The sequence below is a fragment of the Grampus griseus genome, assembly GCF_964374135.1.
Source record: "Grampus griseus genome assembly, chromosome: 15".
NCBI lineage: Eukaryota > Metazoa > Chordata > Mammalia > Artiodactyla > Delphinidae > Grampus > Grampus griseus.
The window spans coordinates 25,200,990-25,223,526 of record NC_139009.1 but is presented as its reverse complement, the minus strand read 5'-3'; the positions used below and the strand labels follow the sequence as shown (position 1 = coordinate 25,223,526).

At 36.7% G+C, this 22,537-nt stretch overlaps 1 protein-coding gene across 1 annotated transcript in view; it reads right to left on the bottom strand.

The window, feature by feature from the left end:
* BIRC6 (baculoviral IAP repeat containing 6) overlaps positions 1-22,537 on the bottom strand; it is a gene marked incomplete at its 5' end in the record, with an annotated part of 244,882 nt that overhangs the window by 204,138 nt on the left and 18,207 nt on the right. Inside the window, 4 exon segments of the mRNA XM_082671758.1 lie at positions 108-219; positions 3,715-3,908; positions 10,217-10,354; positions 12,450-12,631. Of these exon segments, the coding sequence (XP_082527884.1) occupies positions 108-219; positions 3,715-3,908; positions 10,217-10,354; positions 12,450-12,631 (626 nt within the window).

Here is a 22,537-nt window from a genome sequence, read left to right as displayed (position 1 = left end):
CTGGGTGCATAAAATAGTATAATGACTGAAAAAGTATTAAAATGTTGACAATTTTACTAAAGGCTACAAAGTCATATTGCGAAGAAATTTCTGACAGCCTTATTTACCTGATGATAAAATCCAGCTTGAGCCATGGGATCTGGCTGTGCCCATCTATAGCCTACATGAGGCCATGAGGTAAATGTCTCCCGTCTGTTAGCTTCACTATACATCAATGATCTAAAAGTAAACAAACTTTATGTAACCAAAGTTAGGCATCAAATTACAGTGACACTACTATCTACCACTGAAGAAAAAAGTTTACTGGATTATCAACACAAACTGGGAATGTCTAATTACCAATTCAAATTTGTATTTTAAATTAAAAATGATCAGTTTTAGGAACTTCCTTTGAACAGAGTAGGGAAAAAAGAAACATGATAAGATAGCTACAACTGATAAACAATTCCCGGGGAGATTAAATTAACCAATGTTGCATAATTAGCAATCAGAGAGCAGAAAATCTGAAAATGTAGAGGCAGAGAACCCTACACTTTCATCATGTGACAAGTTTTGCAAAAATGGATAAAACTACAACCAAAGGAATGGTAGTTTTATCTCAACCATATTGAGAAAGTATATTCTAGTTTAATTTCTTTTTTTTTTAAGTAGAAAGCAATTTATATGTTCTTTCTCCAGAGAAATCCTTTTCCAGGAAACTTGTACTCTGCAGGGAATTGTCAAAAAAAAAGAAATCTTCACATATGTTTTCATTAAAATACATTAGCTCACTAAGAGTGAACCTGTAACAATACTAGAGTATCTTTTTAAGGGAGACTACCAAAATTAGAAAAAGTCCAAACAGCTTCAAATAAGAAAGGACTGATAAGCAGAGCTTCCTCTTCCTAACACAGAAGGGCAACTGATTTTTAAAAAGAGAGAGAAAGTGGTAAAGGTCATCACAAAGAGACCAGAAAAATACTTTTCTTTAAATTCTTCCCTTAAATTAGTACATGGTTTCCTATAATATTGCTAGAGAGCTTTAGGTTTAACTCATAGTTGTGTTCTGATTTGAAAAAAAGAAAAACAGGCACTTTGCTGGTGGTGCAGTGGTTAAGAATCTACCTGCCAATGCAGGGGACACAGGTCCAATCCCTGGTCCGGGAAGATCCCACATATCGTGGAGAAACTAAGCCCATGCGCCACAACTATTGGGCCTGCACTCTAGAGCCCACGAGCCACAACTACTGAGCCTGTGCACCCCAACTACTGAAGCCCATGCACCCTAGAGCCCGTGCACAGCAACTACTGAGCCCATGCGCTGCAACTACTGAAGCCCGCGCACTCTAGGGCCTGTGTGCCACAACTACTGAGCCCGCGTGCTACAACTACTGAAGCCCACACACCTAGAGCCTGTGCACTGCAAAAAGAGAAGCCACCACAATGAGAAGCCCATGCAACGAAGAGTAGTCCCCGCTCACTGCAACTAGAGAAAGCCCTCACGCAGCAACAAAGATCCAACACAGCCAAAAGTAAATAAAATTTAAAAAAAATAAAAATTAAAAAAAAAATTGTTGAGTTAGAAAAGTTTTATCATCTACAGGGTATAGATGTCTTCAAAGATCTGTGTCAGTCTCAAAACAGAAACCTGTCCATTTAGTTATATTACCAAACAAAACAGCAATAGCATCCAGTAGACCCTTACTCAAACCTCCAACAGAGTTCATCAAGGTTTTCATAAGGTTCCTAGATTCATATTTAATGAAATAAACACCACAGGCTATATCAAAATTAATACTTTGAGACATTTTAACACCTCCAGAAACACTGAAAATCCCATCTAATGAATGCATTTTCTAAAATAAACCATTTATGACAGCTTGCACTGAGTTCTTCAGATACTCTCCTACTGACTGCAAAGAAAATAGCTCTGAAATTATAATCTCAAGATAGGCATGGCTCTCAGATAGGAAACATTTATTCTAAATACATACTTTTCCTTTTTCTCCCCCTCTCCGGACATATTCCAAAGAACATTTTAATGATAGCCACAGCACATATCATCTGACAGTTATTAAAAATGAAAGTCTCCACATTTTGCCCAAAAGTTAGAGATAGCAATATTACTATGGAATACAAAAATTCTTCCCAAATGTTAACAACCAAGAGAAGTTATTTACATAATAATAAAATCACTTAACAAAAAAAGGGCAATTGATTAAGCAGTTTCAGTTTACAAAAGGATAAACTAATAAATATCGCAAACTAATATAAGAGCTATACGGGAATTCCCTGGCTGCCCGGTGGTTGAGACTCCGTGCTTTTGCTGCCAGAGGCCCGGATTCAATCCCTGGTCAGAGAACTGGGATCCCACAAGCCGCACAGTGCAGCTGGCGGGAGGGCGGGGGAGGGGGGAGCAATACTTAAGATAACAGAAGTTAAAGGTTAACTCATTCAGTAATTTTTTTGCTACATCAGCATGTACTCTTTATAAATGTACTTCAGAAAACAGCATAGGCAGTTACAATTCACATTCAATGAAGAAGTGAAAATGTAAAATGCTACATGGAAAAGGAAATGTGAACATAACTGCTAAATTTAATATTTCAGTAAAGCATTTCTAAACTTCAGTACTGATAAATTTTATTTCAAAAACAAATCATTTAAGTTTTTCAATGAATGCACTACTGACTTTTTAGTTAGTTTTATACAAAGCAGAACTCCAATAAATCTCTAGTGAAGAAAATAATGATTGAGGTATGGTTTTTTATAATACTGTTTAAATCCAGGGCAGGCAGCATAAAAATCTTAATTCAAAATTGCCCTAGAAAAACAAAAACAGGGCTTCCCTGGTGGCACAGTGGTTGAGAGTCCGCCTGCCGATGCAGGGGACACGGGTTCGTGCCCCGGTCCGGGAAGATCCCACATGCCGCGAAGTGGCTAGGCCCGTGAGCCATGGCCGCTGAGCCTGCGCGTCCAGAGCCTGTGCTCCGCAACGGGAGAGGCGCCAACAGTGAGAGGCCCGCATACCGCAAGAAAAAAAAAAAAGCAGTTAGAGCAATTTTGTGGTTTTTTTGTTTGTTTGTTTTTTTCTTTCTTTCTTTTTTTTCTCACTGTTGGCGCCTCTCCCGTTGCGGAGCACAGGCTCTGGACGCGCAGGCTCAGCGGCCATGGCTCACGGGCCTAGCCACTTCGCGGCATGTGGGATCTTCCCGGACCGGGGCACGAACCCGTGTCCCCTGCATCGGCAGGCGGACTCTCAACCACTGTGCCACCAGGGAAGCCCATCCCTAACTGCTTTTTTAACTGTTCATTTTTTAAGTAGGAAATAATATATGGCTCTTTTATTCAGATTCTGGCAGAGTCTTTTAACTTACCAAAATTTATGCCAAAGGTCACAAAATTTCATCAAGGCAAAATAATTCATATATATTTAATAATTATAATATTTTTAAGTTGACTCAAATATTTACTAAGCAAGTACAAAGATGGAATTTTAAAAATATAGTTTCATAATCCCTTTAAATACTTTCCAGGCACCAAAAGAAATTGTTTAACAAGTCAAGGAGTAGTTTACTTCACTTCAGTATTTTAAGAGAAATAAAAATCTGAGTGGTTTTCAAAAATATTTTGAAATTTTTTAAATCATAATCAAATTTTACAGTTATTCTTTGTTAATCAAAAAACTTATCAATTCAATCTCACTGTCACATCTTTTTATAAGCAAGGTCATACCTGTCCACAGAACGACCTGGCCCCACCCCAAGTTCTGGACGTGCACTAGGTAAGAGGTAAGACAATCTGTCCATCACTGAGGACGCCACAGGTAAGGCAGCAATATTTTGATTTATTTTCTTAAGTTCATTCACAATGGCACTGGCAATGGACTTCAACACATGATGAGGAAGATGAAATGTAACTGTGGCCCACTGAAAGAAAACAGGAGTGTAAGCAAAGGAAAACATACTCAATAGTTTTCACCAAAACCATGACTTATACATTATAAGATAAAGAACTATTTACAGTCTCAAGTGAGTTTACTCCATTAATTTATCATTTAAAGTAAGAACCTGCAATTACATAAAAAATGAAACTAACCATCCTGAAAAAGAAAGTTTAGAACCAAATGGTAGCACATCTTCTTACATATCTCATCCACAATTAAGGAGAACTAAAATCATCTGTAGTGAGAAGCTGCTGCATAGCACAAGGAGATCAGCTCAATGTTTTCTGATGACCTAGAGGTGTGGGATAGGGAGGGTGGGAGGGAACTCAAGAGGGAGGGGATATGGGGATATGTGTATACATACAGCTGATTCACTTTGTTGTACAGCAGAAACTAACACAACATTGTAAAGCAATTATACTCCAATAAAGATGTAAAAATAAATTAAAATTTTAAATAAATAAAATCATCTGTCATTTTTCACATTCCTCCAGCACATATACAATGTTAAGCATAAACTAGGCACTTAAATATCTCCACTCATAAATATATAGCTGTACAATTCATCGCTACTGGGTTATACGAAGATTTACTTCAGATGTTGTATTTTTTGTTGTCACCATAATTCAGCAAAGTATCTAAAGCATAGACCTTATTGTCACACAGACTTGGATTCTAAGCCCAGCTTCTCCATCAACCATGAGACCCTAGTCAAATTAACTTCAATTTCCTGCTTCTGTGAAATGGGAAAAAACAAATACCTATTCACATAATGTTTTTACAAGAATTCAAGTGAGGATTGGTACAGTGTCTAACAGAGTAAGCCTTCAATAAATGTTAACTACAATTATTTAATATTAAAATAATTACTTAAGAAGTTAGACTGAAAAAAATGCTAAGTATTAATCTCCAAGAGAAATAAGTCTATAAAGTAATTTCATCTTTATATCCTGTTCCTGCTTGCCTATGAATGGTTTCCATTCTGTCTAATACACTCTAGGCAGCCTACTAAATTACTACTTATCTATATTACTGGAAAAACTTGTGGCCAGAAACATGACTTCCATTACCTAAGAAACAGAGAGAGAGAAGCTCTTACTTTGTTTCTAGACCTAATCTGCTCACAGACCCAGAGCCTCTTGGTTGAAAGGGAGGCCAAATCCCCTTGAGAAAGGATCCTACAACAATGCCCCAACTCTACACTGTAAATCATACTCCAAGCCTTCCCCAAAGGCACCTGTTGGCATTCACTGTAGTCACTGTGAACTAGGGAATAGAAAATATTGTGATCTTTCAGGCATCACAAGATAGTAACACTGAACTGACCTAAAACATCACTGTGGTCCACTAGTGAAAGTGGGGACATGATGGTGAAGTGATTGATGGAATTTTGGCCCAAAGCTGTCTCAATGAGCTCTGTGGATCCCCAGACCTATCTTGTAGCTATTTCTCTACTTCCCAAATGTACAACTGGAAGAGAAATAGAATAGGCAACTAGAAAAATTCCTACACTGTTTCTCTGATCCTCTTGGAGTACTACTAAAGTAAGAAAGGCCAGGTGGAAGCCCCTAGAACTTTCATTTTTTTCTACAAAGCTACTAAACAAAAGCAATGCCACATCCTAAAGAAATTTCTGAGATTAATGTCACTATACTAGACCTGAAAGATACAGGGGTAATCAAATTATCTCACCTCCATTTAACTGACCTATTTGGCCCATGCAAACGTAAATGGGTCTTGAAGAATGACTGTGGACTGTAAAATCAGGTGATGACTTCAACTGTAGCTACTGTTCCAGATGAGATATTTTTACTGAAGCAAATCAACAAATCCCTTGATATTTTGTAGGCAGCTACAATTCTGTCAAATACTTTTTTGTCTATACTAATTTTTAGGGCCATCCAAAAGTAGACTGCTTCTATCTGGCAGAAACAATAAATCTGCACAGTCTTACCCTAGGACTCATGCTCTTTACCATCATCTAGTCTGTAGACATCCTGATCAGCCTAACATCCTGCAGATCACCACCTTGGTCTACTACATTAGTAACATCACACTAACTGGTCCAGATGAGGGAGAAGTGGCAAGGAACTTAAATGCCTTAGTAAGACACATGCAAGCCAGAGAGAATCAATAATCCCCAGAAAACCTCAGGGTCCTAAAATCTCTTTGAAGTTTCTAAAGGTCCAGTAGTCTGGGCATGTCAGGATATTTCCTCCAAGGTGAAAGATAAGTTACTGTAACTTGTAAAGGCAAACAATGAAAAGAGGCACAATGCTCGGTGGGCCTAAGTGGATTTTGGACCCCAGCGTTCAGCATATTTGAGTATGCTGCTCTAACTCAATTATCAAATAATACATAAGGCACAAGAAGCTCTGTAGCATGTCCAGGCTGAATTGCAAGATGCTCTACCACTTGTAACTTGTGAGCATATTCAATGACACTAGAAGTGTCTGCTGCAAGTAAAGATCCTATCAGGAGTCTCTGGGACAATCACGTAGCAGAACGCTAGGGCAAAGCCATGCCCGCTCCTGTAAATAACTCTTCTCCTTTTGAAAAACAGCTCCTGGCTTCTTAGTAGTCCCTGACAGAAATACCTACCCATGAGACAAATGTCTATGCAATCAGAGTTGTTCACCACAAACTAGGTGCTATCTGACACACCAAACCATAACACTGGGTATGAGGGCTAGCCTTCATTAAGTGGTTTATAAGAAATCAGTCTTGAGAAATCCAAAAGGCAATTCAATTTTGGACCAGTTGAATAATCGAGTAGCTCACATTTCCACAATATCTACTCTTTATGACTCCTTTCTCATTCCACATTGATGGCTTCAGAGGGAACTCCTTATGATGAGATAATTGAGGAAGAAAACCTTTAGCTGTGACATACAGATGGTTCTGCACATTATGTTGGTACCATCCCTAAGTGGATGGCTGCAGCATCACAGTCCCAATCAGGACAGTGGTGAAGGTGAAATCTTCTCAGTGGTCAGAACTTCAACCAGTTCATTTGGCTGTTCTCTTTGTCTGGACTGAGAGTTGGCCAGAAGTAAAGGTCCTCAATGATTAATGAACAGTAGGTAATGTTTTGGCTAAATGTTCAGGAATTCCGAAGGATCAGGATTGGAAGACTGTTAACAAGGAAGTCAACAGTTAAAGTCTTTGGAAGGACCTCTCAAAATAAACAGAGTGTGAAAATATTTGTGAAATACGTGAATGCTCATCAAAAGGCATCCACTCTAGAGGAAATGGGCAAATTATACACACTATACGAATGTCACTCACCCTCTGGCCATAGCCACTCCAGTGCTTGCTCAATGGACCTGTATGCAAAATGCCATGGCAACAGAAACAGAGGGTATGTACAGACCCAACATTAACTTCCTCTCACCGGGACTGAGCAGGCTAACGGCAGGTTAACCTGCCAATGGCAAATACCAAAGCTGAGGCACCAATAGGACACCATTTTCCAGAAGAAACAGCCAACTATCTGATTGCAGGTTGATTATATTGGATTCCTTCAGTCACAGACTGGGTAGCAATTTGTCTTCACTGTAATAGACACGTATTCTGGATGTGCATTTATATGTTCTGCCCACAATGTTCTGCCATAATATTATACCACTACTGGGGACTAATAGAATGGCTTATGTACCAACAAAGTATTCCATACAACTTTGCTTTTTGCTTCTGACCAAGAAAGCACTTCAAAGGAAAAAAAAAAGGCAGCAACGGGCTCTTGCCCATGAGATTGACTGGTCTTACCAGGGTATCATACAGAAGGAGCTGACCTGACAGAAAGGTGTGATGCCTTACCAAAGACTCATCTTCAGTACTAACTGAGAGAGACATCTGAAAGTCTGGAGTTCTACCTTACAGGATTATGTGTATGCTTTCAATCGGCAAAAAACACATGACACAGCTTCTCCTAGCAGGGTTGCTATTATACGTAATAATCCATTCACAGACTTTTTTTTTTTAAGCTTTAGGCTCTAGAGGTCTTGTGTCAAGGAAGGAATGTTCCACCAAGGGTACAATGGTTCCATTGAATTAGGTATTGATACTGCTACCCAGCAATTTTGGGTTCCTCTTGTCACTGAATCATCAGGCAAAGAAGGTGGTTATTCTACTGGCTGGTATGATGAAAACTGACAAACACAGGGAAATTGGATTGATGCTAAATAACAGGAGCAAGGGGAACTTAATTACAATCCAGGAGATTCTCTAGGGTGCCTCTAAGCTCTTCCACAGCTAATAGTAACAGTGAAAGGACAATTACAACTTAACACAGTACCACAGAAGATTTGGATCCTGCAAGAGTGAAGCCTTGAGTCACCTGACCATGTAAAGACACCTGACCAGTTGAGGTGCTGGCTGAGGACAAAGGGAATATGGAATAGGTAGGAGAAGAAAGAGGCTGTAAATATCAAATATATCCTCTTGATATTACAGACCATTATAGAACTGAGGGATACAGCAACTATATATATTTTCTTCCCTTATACATAAATGATAGATGGATATATATTTAGATAGATACAGACACAGAGAGATACATTATTTTACGTAAGAATTTTTGTTGTAGTTAATTTAGTCTTTAGGTAGCACGGTTCTGTTACCTAAACGCTTGAAACTATAAATTTTAGGAGTAGTTAGTATCACCTAGGGATGGATAAAATATCTGCTGGAACTTTGTGTCTGTTCTCGGGACGGGGAGAGAATATCTTCATTTGTAAAAAGGAACAGTACGTCTTGTTAAGTAAAAGCATAATATTTTTGTTGTATGAAAGTTCAAACACATATAGATGGTATGTATGGAGATGCAGAGTGGCCAAAGGAGTGGCATGTGCCAGTTATTAAACTACTGTCTCTCGGGTCCAAACCTACCCTTTTCTTTCTTCTCCATCATGTTTGGGCTGGGATTCTGTAAACTATTATTTCTTCTTTGCCAACCAGTTTCCTGGCTGTTAAGTTCTGACAAAAGGAACACAGGATGGAAACTGGAAAGCATGATAAGGGGAGAAAGACTTGCTCCTTGCTATTACTCGTCATTACCATCAATATTGTTTAAGCGAAGGACCTGGTGGCAGCAGTTGATTTTTCTGGTCTTTAGAGGTTTTTTGTTTTGTTTTCTTAGCATTCCCAGGACCAGTTTCACAGCGCTCCCTCAGAGACACTAACATTAGCCTAGTAGCATCTCTCTTCAGAAATCTGAGGCTCAGTTCATCAAGTTCCAATCTCCAAGCTCCTGAGGTACCTACTGGATAACATCTCCTCCTCAAAAGTCTGAGTCCCAGACCCATGGGGCCTATTCTCTAAGTTTTTAAGTATCTAGGTTCTAAAAATCCTAACCTCTTGTTCCTTCAGACTGAGGTGAGTGCTGATTCCCATAGTTACCATCTGTGTATTACCTCAGGGTTTCCTTTTCGCTTTTTCAGTTCTCATACACATATTACGTCAATTCCTTACAATAAATTCTCTCTGTTGAAATACACAGTATGATTTCTGTTTTACTAAATAAAAATGTCCCATCAATGGAATAAGGGTTCATAAAATCATGGTAAATCTATAAAAATAAACTTCAATGTAAATATTAGGAAGAATACAGATGATTTATGAGGACTGATACAAAAAGATACTCAAGATACATCCTTCAATGAAAAAAAGCATGGTATATGCTATAATTTGAATGTTTGTGTCCCCCCAAAATTCACCTGTTGAAATTCTAACCCCCAAAGGGGAGGGTTATTAGTAAGTAGGGCCTTTGGGAGGTACTTAAGTCATGAGGGTAGAGTCCTCTTTATAAAAGAGGTTCCAGAGAGATCCCTTCCCTTTTCCACCATGTAAGGACACAGTGAGAAGGTACCAGCTATGACCCAGGAAGAAGGACTTCACCACAAGAAATATCACTCAATCGGTGGTATTCCGTTATAGCAGCCCAAACAGACTAAGACAGTACGTCACAATATTTTAGTATAATTTCAACTGTACTCGAGAAAAAAAGATATTTATAGATGCAAAAGTTATTTTTAGGAAAATAGCTTTTACCTTCTACCCTTTATACCTTCAATATAAAAATTGTGTATGTACTATATTTACAACTTAGGAAAGATGTTAAAAGAAAAACACAGAAAAGTTAATGAAATATATCCAAGGATTTAATTCAAAGCACCATCTCCCACAGACATCCTTAGTCATCAGTGTGGGGAGGACAGAGGAAGGCAAAAGTATAGAGGTGTTCTTTCTATTACAACCCCAAACAAAGTAATTTTTTTTTTAACTTCTTACCTTAGCAACTTTGTGGTTTGCTGCAGTCTCATGAGATGTATTTTTCAAACCATCTTTGAGCTGTGTGATGAACAAATCATAACCCTCCGTACTAGAAATATCTACCTTTTCTAAACATGCAGATAAGAGCTGTTGTGCCTAAATAAAAGAGATGATCACAAAAAATTAACCACAACCAAAAATGTTAAATTCAGATTCTTATACAAATATTTTAATTCTGATAGGTACTATACTAAAGCTTCCTACTTTTACGTTTTTTAAACAAACTTAGTTAAATCAAATAATGACTTGAAGGGCTGTTACAAAATTAAATGAGATAAAGCAACGTATTCAGTGTAGTACCACATAGTAAAGTTTTAGTACATAGAAGCTTTTATAAGCCAAAGCAAGATAGAAAAAACTGGCTAAGCTGAAACCATGAACAAAAGTAAAAGAGATAAAAATGTAAAGACATAAATGTACAGTGCTCCAATGAACTTTAAATACTCAAACTATGCAAAACCATAAGAGGGGTCACTCACTAAGTCAGCAGGTAATTAAAAAAAAGCCCTTTGCATTGTTACCCACATATTCAATATGAACTACGTTAACAGAAATATTTGAGCAATATATGGAAAAGAACACATCCACACTAATCCAACCAAACCCAGGACCCCATTCTTTAGGCAAGACAGTAACAAACTAGTGTGATGCAGGAAAGGATGCCTGGGATGGTGGAAGGACTACAAACAATATTACGTGAACAAGAGAGCTGTAATTATTTATGTAGAAAGAAAGAAAACCAGCTACAGATATTATGAGCTGGCAAGGTGGAGGAGGTGGCAGAAGCTGGCTAAATATCTAGCATTTAGGTCAGAGTAGTAGGAAAAATATTGACTTGACGGTCCATTTCATATACATGTTCAACTATTTTATTGTAATTCTGTCGTTTCTTTTAAAACCCAACAGTTTGATACCATCCTTCATTGTAGGCTACGATGTATATCCTTTATTAAGATATCACATGGTCTAACTTCCTTAAAGTAGGAGAGGAAAAAATGTTCAGTACAAGTAGAACTAATTAATTCTCTGTCCAAAGATTTTAGACATGCCCCCAGATCCAGATATTCTGATGACAAAAAGATGGCTACTCTGTTTTCAGAACTCAAACCTTTAGCAACATGCTTTCAATATTAACATATACTAGATGACTGTGATATGACAGTAAATATGAAATCTAAGTAGATATACATTGGTACTTTTTTTTTACAAAAAGCCTTCCAAAGAGGGAATAAAACATTTAAACTGCACTTAAAATTCACACATTAACACTTTTCATGTCCTAAAAATGGGAAATATGCTATATTGGTTTTTATGAATTAATCATATCAGTCTGCCAAATGCAAAACAATTAATAATCAACAACTTGGGATGAAGACAAATAATATCTCACTTTATTAGCGTGTACAGCATTATAATCTTTTATATTCTGAGATGATTTAAAATCTGATAAATCAGAAAAATGTACTTTCAAATTACATGATATGAACATCAACTCACACAAAAGGATTTAAGTTAGGGTAGACTTACAAATTAAGTAATGAATATGTAACACAGAAAAATACATATAGCTAAAACTTTAAACTGGAATTGTTAAGAAACATGATACATAGCAAAGATTACTGGTTGTCCATTACTATTTATTCCTTCTTTTTTTAATATTAAAGAAAAAAGAACCACCTCAGCTTAATGTGGCCATGTGACTGAATTCTAGCCAATGGAGTAAATATGAAAAGGGCATATATGAAAGAGTTTGTAAAAGAGAACAAGAAAAATGATGGAGGGGAAAAGAAGGAAGGAGAGGATGAGGGAAGTAGGAGAAAGGAAAAGGAGAGAAATAGGGTGGGTAATACTAGTGTGCTCCCCTGGCCTTCTGCCCACCTTTTCCTTAAGACAGAAGTAATGAGACTTGAAGCAGCTGTCTTGGACTCAGGAAATGGAAGCCAAGTGTTGAGGTAAACAAAGCTGTCCCTCTAACTTAGCCCAGTACTGTTACTGGAAAGAAACTATCCTGTTTAAGCCACTGTATTTTGGGGCCTCTGTTACAGTGGTATAACCTGTACAGTTCATACTTCTTTGTTTTTATAGGGATACATATATAATATTCTCAAAGGACAACCTAATTTCATTTAACAGCTAGTAAGTTTGAAACTACATTAAGTAGAAAAGCATATTGATACTTATTTCAACTTACCTCTGTGACAGGTAATTCAAGCTGAACCACATCATCCTGCTTTGAAACTGGAGTTTGCAGAGCAGTGTCTAACAACAAGATTCCATTAAGGTCCTTTCTACACCCTACTGCATAATCATCCACAAAAATAACTTTATCCACAGCAGAAATATACTGACATTTCACCTGTCCACCTGGTTTAGCTGTTAAAAGAACAAAAATTCAACACTTAAGATTTTAAGGCCAATAGTTCATTTAAAATAAATGTTTACATGGCAACTAAATATAATAATCTTTGACTGAAAAAAAATGCTCTAAAGGACATTAGAACTGATAAATTGGAATATGTACTGTAGCTTAAAGTAACAATATGAAATTATCAGAACTTGAAAACTATATTGCTGTTATAAGAGAATATCATTATTCTTAGAAATACACATGGAAATAGTAAAGGGTAAAGGAACATGATATACGCAACCTATTCACAAGAGAGCAAAAGTAATATGTATGTATGTGTGAGGGGATGATAAGAAAATGTGGTAAAAGATTTAAAATTAAAATTAGTGAAACTGGGGGTTTCCCTGGTGTCACAGTGGTTAAGAATCTGCCTGCCAATGCAGGGCACACGGGTTCGAGCCCTGGTCGGGGAAGATCCCACATGCCGCGGAGCAACTAAGCCCATGCACCACAACTACTGAGCCTGTGCTCTAGAGCCCGCGAGCCACAACTACAGAAGCCCGTGTGCCTATAGCCTGTTCTCCGCGACAAGAGAAGCCACCGCAATGAGAAACCCGTGCACCGCAATGAAGAGTAGCCCCCACTCATGCAACTAGAGAAAGCCGGCACGCAGCAACAAAGACCCAACGTGGCCAAAAATAAATTTAAAAAAATAAAATATATAAATTTAAAAAAATTAGTGGAACTGGGTAAAAGGTGTAGAGAAGTTCTTTGTACTACACTACTTCAAAATAAAGTGTTTGGAAAAATTTTTTAAATATTCAATACTGTACAACATTGTAAATCAACTATACTTCAATTAAAATAAATACTCAATATTTTCTTTACATCTTTTTTCCAAAAGTCATTAAGCATAAAGTCAATGTGGACAGTTTTTAGGTAACTACCTCAAAAGTTCTTTAGGGCTTTTATATCTGAGATAAAATTATGGAGAATGGTTATAACCTAAGCTAAGAGAACTAGTAAAGTCTCTAGTTCAACTACCAGTCAACTATCAGTCAAACTACCAGTCAAAACAGTCAACTATCACTGACAATCAATGTCCCCTGAAGTTTCCGCTAAATCAATTTCAGAAGAGTATTTTAACAGAAATAAAATTTCTCAGAATAAATTAGAGTAGAATTTCAAGAAGTATTACAAAAGACAGTAAAACACAGAAGCTTTAAATACCAAAAAATATTGGAAAAGATAACATCAATTTATACATTTTAATTTATAAGAGATTTATAAGGAGACTAATGTTAAGTATTCTCCCATGAATACAGAGTCTCTGTAAAAAAGACTTGAAAGAATGATCAACTATGAAATTTTATTGCACTAATGAAGAAACTTCTCTGGAAGCAAGCAATCCTGCCGCCAGTATACCTTATTCTAAACCCCCACCACGACGCTACAGAACATTCCTGATAGTAGTACGATTATTGCCTAGTGATACAAAAGCAGAAAAGAGGAGATAAATCAGGGTCCTACTCATCAACCTATAGGACAACTATAAAACATGTTATAATCAATTAATATTAGGATTGGCTTTCTTAATCCCAGATTATTACAGCTCTCTCAAGCTCCTGGAGACATTACGTAACTGATTAGGAACTAATTCATTATCTACATAAAACCAAGAAAAATTCATGGAATTTCTATAGTTCATTCCCAGATCTTTTGGTTTGAAATATATGTTAGCATATAGGAAAATAATCTCTGTAATACAATAAAACAGGAATATTGACCTAGCACTTTTGATCTCTAGGTAAAATCACAAGAAATCATACACATTATAGGAACTGAGAGTAAGATTATGTAGGAACTTGTAAAGATAGTTTCAAAACTCATTAACTATAATTTTTTTAAATAGACTATCCTTTTTTTACAGCAGTTTTAGGTTCACAGCAAAATTGAGCAAAAGGCAGAGATTTCCCATATGTGCCATGCCCCCCACACATAACTATAAAATTTTTAAAACCAAAACTACGAATTCTGTTTTATTGTTTTAGGGACAGGTAATTAGGTAAGGAACTGTAAAAACCATTATTTTGTGAAAACTTTCCCAGAGAGGTATAAAATGTGAGAATCTACGCAAAGCTTTTCAACTGGGTTTCCATGCAACCCTAGAATTCCATATAATGTCACTAGAAATTCCTCAATAGATCTTGACCAAAAAAAGTCAACACTTTTTTGGAACTTCTTATACTATACAATATTAGCCCTCAAAGTAATGCACAGTGACCAAGCAGCCTTATTGGCAATTTCTTCAGAGGTCTTCCAGGCCCACAGAGCAGCATGTAGTAGAACCGTGTTTATTCAGATGAGTCCATTCCCGATTTTTTGACCTAAGTTACAGAAGGCCATTTGTAAGCAGTGACTTGCTGTACTACACACCAGAAAGACAGTAAACTTATTATCAGCCATACTACCCCAAAGGCTCTTTGAGTTCGTGTGACCTCATCTTCACTAATTACATTAGCAAAGACCCTATTTCTAAATAAGGTCACAATCTGAGGTCCCATGTGCACATGAATTATACAACCCACCACACAAACTCTTTCTCTGAATCTTTTACTCAGCCCGAGAACTTTATTTCGAGAAAAAGAGCTTTGCTAATGTAGGCTGATAGTATGCTCAAGATTTAATTTACATCTGGCCCTAAACAAGTTTTAGATTTCTGTGAAGAAAAAATATCCTGCAATGAACAAAGAATATTTTATGGAACTTTTCACCTTCTAACACGTTTGGGCATGTCTTTTCTTACTTAACAAGAAATAAGACCAAAGACACAAATTCTCTAACTTGGGATAAAAATGAAATCCATGTGTGCTTAAGTCTGACCCAGAACTGAGTATTTGTACAGCAAAAAAACAAGCACAGTTTCACAATGAGAGGTAACAATAGACATTTATTTTTAGTTGTAAGAATAACAATTTTAAGTGCATAAAGGTTCATAAAAGAGATGAAACCAAGAAACCTATGTTCAAGCCAGGATGTGTCACTCAGTAAGAAAACATCTTTTCAAAGGTTTGTATGAAATTGTCTCTTAAGTTATACACTTATTCATATTGCTTTGTTCCATGGTTTTAGTAGTATTACTATGCAACACTGTTGATAAATTTTAATGCTGCAAATAACATTAACAAAAAACTTACAGGACTTCTCTGGTGGTGCAGTGGTTAAGAATCCACCTCCCACATGCCGTGGAGGAACTAAGCCCATGCGCCACAACTACTGAGCCCTCATGCCACAACTACTGAAGCCCACACGCCTAGAGCCCGTGCTCCACAACAAGAGAAGCCACCACAATGAGAAGCCCGTGCACCACAACAAAGAGTAGCCCCTACTCGCTCCAACTAGAGAAAGCCTGCACGCAGCAACAAAGACCCAATTCAGCCAAAAATAAATAAATTTATAAAAAATAAAAAACTTATAACCTGTACTTAAACTAAACCTCCCAATTTTACCTTTAAAAAACTTAAGTCCCATTTTGGCATAAGTTAGTTATTTAATAGAAATTTATTTTGTTTGCCTTATGAGTTTAAAATGTCTGAAAATAAATTTCTCAAAGAAAGGTAAGTCATGCTTAACTAATGTTTAAATTTTCAAGAAAAGTTGGCTAAGAAGTTATTTTTGGTTTTTAAATACAGGGGAAAAACTCTTACACCTACCCTCTACGACATGTTACACCTTGTTAGAATTTTCTATAGAAGATACTTGTAAAATGACTTTGAACCCTACATGGATAAAGTTTAAAAAGAAATTCAAGCAGAAAATTTTAATAGAAGAAACACTCAAATTTCCTCCAACTATACCAGAGATCATCAAGCTTCTTATAAAAACGTCAGATAGTAACTATTTAAGGCCTCACAATACATATGGTCTTTCTCACAATTACTCAACTCTGCCACTGTAGTGCAAAAGCAACATGTAAATAAACGGGTATGTATGTGTTCCAGTAGCATTTTATTTGCAAAATCAGGAAACAGGTTGAGAGCTACCGAGGTGGCAGGCCATAGTTTGCAGACTCCTGACTGACACTAATGACTTGCATTAGTACAGATTTTCTTTTGGGGCAGGGGGAATTTCACAAAAATAGTAGATTAAAAATTCACAGCCAGACACAATAAGCTGCTGAAATCTAACATAGAAAAATCTTGAAAGCAACCAGAGGATATGTTACGTACAAGCAAGTAATAATTACAATAAAAGCACATTTATCATTAAAAACCATGGGGTTTGTTAGGAATTGAACCATTTTTAAAATACTGAAAAAAGAAATTCTATATTCAACAAAAATATCCATCAGGAATGAAGGTGAAATAAAGACATGCTCAGATGAGGGAACACTAAAGAGAAATTCTGCCAGCAAACCTGCTCAAAAAGAATCACAAAAGGAAGTTCATCAAAGAGAAGGGAAACTATTCAGAAATAAACTTAGAGTATCAAGAATGAGGGAAGAGGGCTTCCCTGGTGGCACAGTGGTTGAGAATCTGCCTGCCAATGCAGGGAACACGGGTTCGAGCCCTGGTCTGGGAAGATACCATATACTGCGGAGCAACTAGGCCCGTGAGCCACAACTACTGAGCCTGCGCGTCTGGAGCCTGTGCTCCACAACAAGAGAGGGCGCGATAGTGAGAGGGCCGTGCACCGCGATGAAGAGTGGCCCCCGCTTGCCACAACTAGAGAAAGCCCTCGCACAGAAACGAAGACCCAACATAGCCAAAAATAAAATAAAATAAATAACTAAATAAATATTAAAAAAAAAAAAAAGAATGAGGGAAGAGCAACAGAAATGGTAAATATCCGAGTAAATGTAAGTGATGATTCTTCACCTCAGTTCTTTAAAATATATTTGACAACTGAAAGCAAAAATCACTACAATGCCTGGGGGTCTTCAATGTCACATATATGTAATAAATAAGTCAACCATAACTTAAAAGAGAGAAGGGTACAATAGGGTGGTATGGTTTCTATATGCCACTTAAAGTGGTAAAATAGGGCTTCCCTGGTGGCGCAGTGGTTAAGAATCCGCCTGCCAATGCAGGGGACATAGGTTTGAGCCCTGGTTCGGGAAGATCCCACATGTCGTGGAGCAACTAAGCCTGTGCACCACAATTACTGAGTCTGTGCTCTAAATCCCGAGAGCCACAACTACAGAGCCCTCGTGCCACAACTACTGAAGCCCATGTGCCTACAGCCCATGCTCCACAATAAGGGAATCCACCACAATGAGAAACCCATGCACTGCAACGAAGAGTAGCCCCTGCTCGCTGCAACTAAAGAAAGCCCACACAACAACGAAGACCCAACGCAGCCATGAGTAAACAAAGTTCCCTAAATAAATAAATAAATAAAGTGGTAAAATACTGACTCTAAATAGACTGAGAAAACTATGTATATTGCAATCCTTCAAGTAACTACAAAAGCACATACAAATAATTAGGCAAAAGCAATAGATAAGTTTAAAAAAAAAAATCAAGCCAAAAAAAGCAGAAAGAAAAAATAAAAGAAAAAAGAGGAAACAAATAAATAATCAACTGGAGTATCTAAATCAAAATATCAACAACTACATTAAACATAAATGGCCTAAGTATGCCAATGAAAAGATAAACTGAATTTAAACACACACACACACAAGCCAATTCTATGATGTCTACAAGAAACTTTTACCATTCTAAAAGGGTAAAAGGATGGAAAAAAGATATATCATGCAAATGTTATCATAGAAAGATGGAATAGTTATATTTAGATCAGCCAATGACCATAACAAAGAAAATCACCAGGAATAAATGAGGACATTACATGATAAAAGGGTCAGTTCATGAAGAACAAAAAGCAATCCTAAATATATATACACGTAGGAGAACTTCAAAATACATTCAGCAAAAATTAACAGAACTGAAGGGAGAAATAGGCATCCATAATTACAGTGGAAGACTTCAACTTTCAGTAGTTAATAGATAGAAAACAGTACCATCAAAAAAAAAAAAAAAAAAGTACCATCAACCCATGACATTTTAAAAATATTCCACCTATCAACAGTAGAATGCACATTCATTTCAGGTGCACACTGAATATTAATCAAGACATATCATATCCTGGATCATAAAACAGACCTTAATATACAAGAAGTGAAGTTAAAAGTATGTTCTCTGAGAGCCCAGAAATAAACCCATACACCTCCGGGTCAATTAATCTTCAACAAAGGATGTAAGAATATACAATGCGAAAAAGACAGTCTCTTCAGCAAGTGGTATTGGGAAAGTTGGATGGCCACATGTAAATCAATGAAGTTAGAACACACCCTCACACCACACAAAAATAAACTCAAAATGGCTTAAAGACAAATATAAGACATGACACCATAAAACTCCTAGAAAAGATCATAGGGAAAACATTCTCTGAAATAAATCGTACCAATGTTTTCTTAGGTCAGTCTCCCAAGGCAACAGAAATAAAAGTGAAAATAAACAAACGGGACCTAATCAAACTTATAGGCTTTTGCACAGCAAAGGAAACCATAAACAAAACAAAAAGACAACCTATGAACTAGGAGAAAATATTAGCAAATGATGTGACAGACAAGGGCTTAATCTCCAAAATATACAAGTAGCTCATACAACCCAATCGAAAAATGGGCAGAAGACCTTAATAGACATTTCTCCAAAGAAGAAATACAGATGGCCAACAAGCACATAAAAAGATATTCAACATCACTAATTATTAGAGAAATGCAAATCAAAACTACAATGAGGTACCACCTCACACTGGTCATAATGGCCATCATTAAAAAGTCTACAAATAACAAATGCTGGAGAGGGTGTGGAGAAAAGGGAACCCTCCTACACTGTTGGTGGGAATGTAAGTTGGTGCAGCCACTAGGGAAAACAGTATGGAGGTTCCTCAAAAGACGAAAAATATAATTACCTTATGATTCAGCAATCCCACTCCTGGACATATATCCAGACAAAAATTATTCAAAAAGATACATGCACCCCTATGTTCACAGCAGCACTATTCCCAATAGCCAAAACATGAAAACAACCTAAATGTCCAGCAAAAGATGAATGGATAAAGAAGATGTGGTACATATATACAATCAAATACTACTCAGCAAATAAAAAGAACAAAATAATGTCATTTGCAGCAACAGGGATGCAACTAGAGATTATCATACTAAGTGAAGTAAGTCAGAAAGAGAAAGACAAAATACCATATGATATCACTTATATGTGAAATCTAAAATATGACACAAATGAACCTATGTACAAAACAGAAACAGACTCACGGACACAGAAAACAGACTTGTGGTTGCCAAGGGGGAGGGGATTAGGGGAGGGATGGGGTCAGCAGATGTTAGCTATTGTATACAGAATGGATAAATAACAAGGTCCTACTGTACAGCATGGGAAACTATATTCAATATCCTATGATAAACCATAATGGAAAAGAATATTTAAAAAAAGAATGTATATATGTATAACTGAATCACTTCAGTGTACAGCAGAAATTAACACAATGTTGTAAAACAACTATACTTCAATAAAACAAACAAATAAACAAACAAAAGGTATGTTCTCTGACCATAATGGATTTAAGTAGAAATCAGTAACAGAAATATAATGGGAAACCTCTAAATACTTGTAAATTAAACAACATACTTCTAAATAATCTTTAGGTCGATGAAGAAGTCTAAACATTTTTAAAAGAATGAAAATGAGGGAGTTCAGTTCCCCATGGTCTAGTGGTTGGGATTCGGCGCTTTCACTGCCGTGGCCTGGGTTCAATCCCTGTTGGGGAACTGATATCCCACAAGCTGCAGTGCAGCCAAAAAAAAAAAAAGAATGAAAATGAAAATATAATATCAAAACGTCATATGAAGCTAAAACAGGGACTTCCCTGGTGGTCCAGTGGTTAAGAATCCGTCTTCCAATGCAGGGGACGTGGGTTCAATCCCTGGTCGGGGAACTAAGATCCCACATGCCACAGGGCAACTAAGCCCTCATGCCACAACTACTGAGCACGCAGGCCACAACTAGAGAGCCTGCGTGCCACAACTAGAGAGAAGCCCATGCACCACAACGAGGAGCCCACATGCTCCAACTGAGACCCGATACAGCCAAAAATTAAATAAATAATTTTTAAAAACAAAAAGAAGCTAAAACAGTGATTAGAGTAAAATTTATAGGAATTGAACGCTTATACTGGGGTGGGGAAGAAGGCCTTAAATCAATAACCTAAGCTTCCTACTTAAGAAAACCAGAAAAAGAGCAAAACAAGCAAAAGAAAAGAAACAATAAAGATAATAGCAGAAATCAGTGGAAGTGAAAATAGAAAAACAACACAGAAAATCAATATAAGCAAAAACGAGTTCTTTGAAAAGATCAATGAAATTTATAAAGCTGTAGCAAGACTGGCAAAGAAAAAAAAAGAAGACATAAATTACCAATAATATCAGGAATGAAAGAGGAGCTAGAAGACAGATTCTGTAGACATCGAAAGATAAATAATACTATGAACATCTCTATGCACATAAATTTGACAACTTAGGTCATCAAAATAAATAAATTTGACACTACAAATGTTAAGAAGATAACTGAGGAATAATACAGGTAGATCTATACACATAAATTTTGAAACATTAGTGAGATTCCTTAAAAACCACAAACTACCAAATTATCCAAAATGAAACAGATAATCTAAATTAAGGAAAGTGAATTCACAGTTTAAAACTTTTCAAAGAAATCTCCAGGCTTACCTGATTTCTCTGGAGAACTTAAAAAGTAACACCAATTCTACACAATCTCTTTCAGGAAACAGAAGAAGAGGGAACACTTCCAAACTCATTTTATGAGGCCAGATTTAACCTGATATCAAAACTAGAAAAAGACAGTACAAAAAGAGAAACTGCATACCATTATTCCTCACGCAGATTGATGCAAAAATCCTCAACAAAATAAAAGCAAATGGAGTTTAGCAATATATAAAAATGACAATACACCAGGACCAAGTAGGGTTATCCCAGGGATGCAAAACTGGTTCAATATTCAAAAATCAATCAATGTAAGCTATCATGATAATTGCTTAAAGAAGAAAAACCACATAATCAACTCAGCAGATGCATTTGGCAAAATACATCTTTTCATGATTTAAAAAAAAAAAAAAAAGCCCTCAGCAAATTAAAAGGTAATTTCCCCAATCTGATAAAGGATGACTACAGGAAGTCTACCACTATCAAACACTTAATGGTAAAAGACTGAACACTTTCCCCCTAAGATCACAAACAGGACAAGGATATTACACTCTCACCACTCCTATGCAATATCATGATGGAAGATCTAGCCACTGCAATAAGAAACGGGGAACCAGACAGATTAGAAAGGAAGAAATCAAACTGTCCCTATTCACAGATAACATGATTACCTATGTAGAAAATCCCAAAGAATCTAAAAAACAAACAAAAACTCCTAGAGCTAACGAGTTGGGCAAGGTTTCACTGAACAAAGTCAATACACAAAAATCAAACAACTGTATTTCTATATACTAGCAATGATCAATCTGAAACCAAAATTCACCCCCCAAATTAACAGTCTACAAGAGCTCTAAAAACATAAAATAAAATACTTAGATATATATCTAACAAAAGGTATACAGAATATGTATGCTGAAAAGTACAAATGACCAGTGAAAGAAATCAAAGAAGAGCTAAATAAAACCATGGTCACAGAATGGAAGAGTCAACATAGCAAAGATGTCCTCTATAAATTTAATGCAATTTCAATCAAAATCCCAGCAGGAGTTTTGAGATATAGATAAACTGAGTCCAAAATAATTTGAAAAGGCAAAGGAACTGGAATAGCCAAAACAATTTTGATAAAGAATAAAGC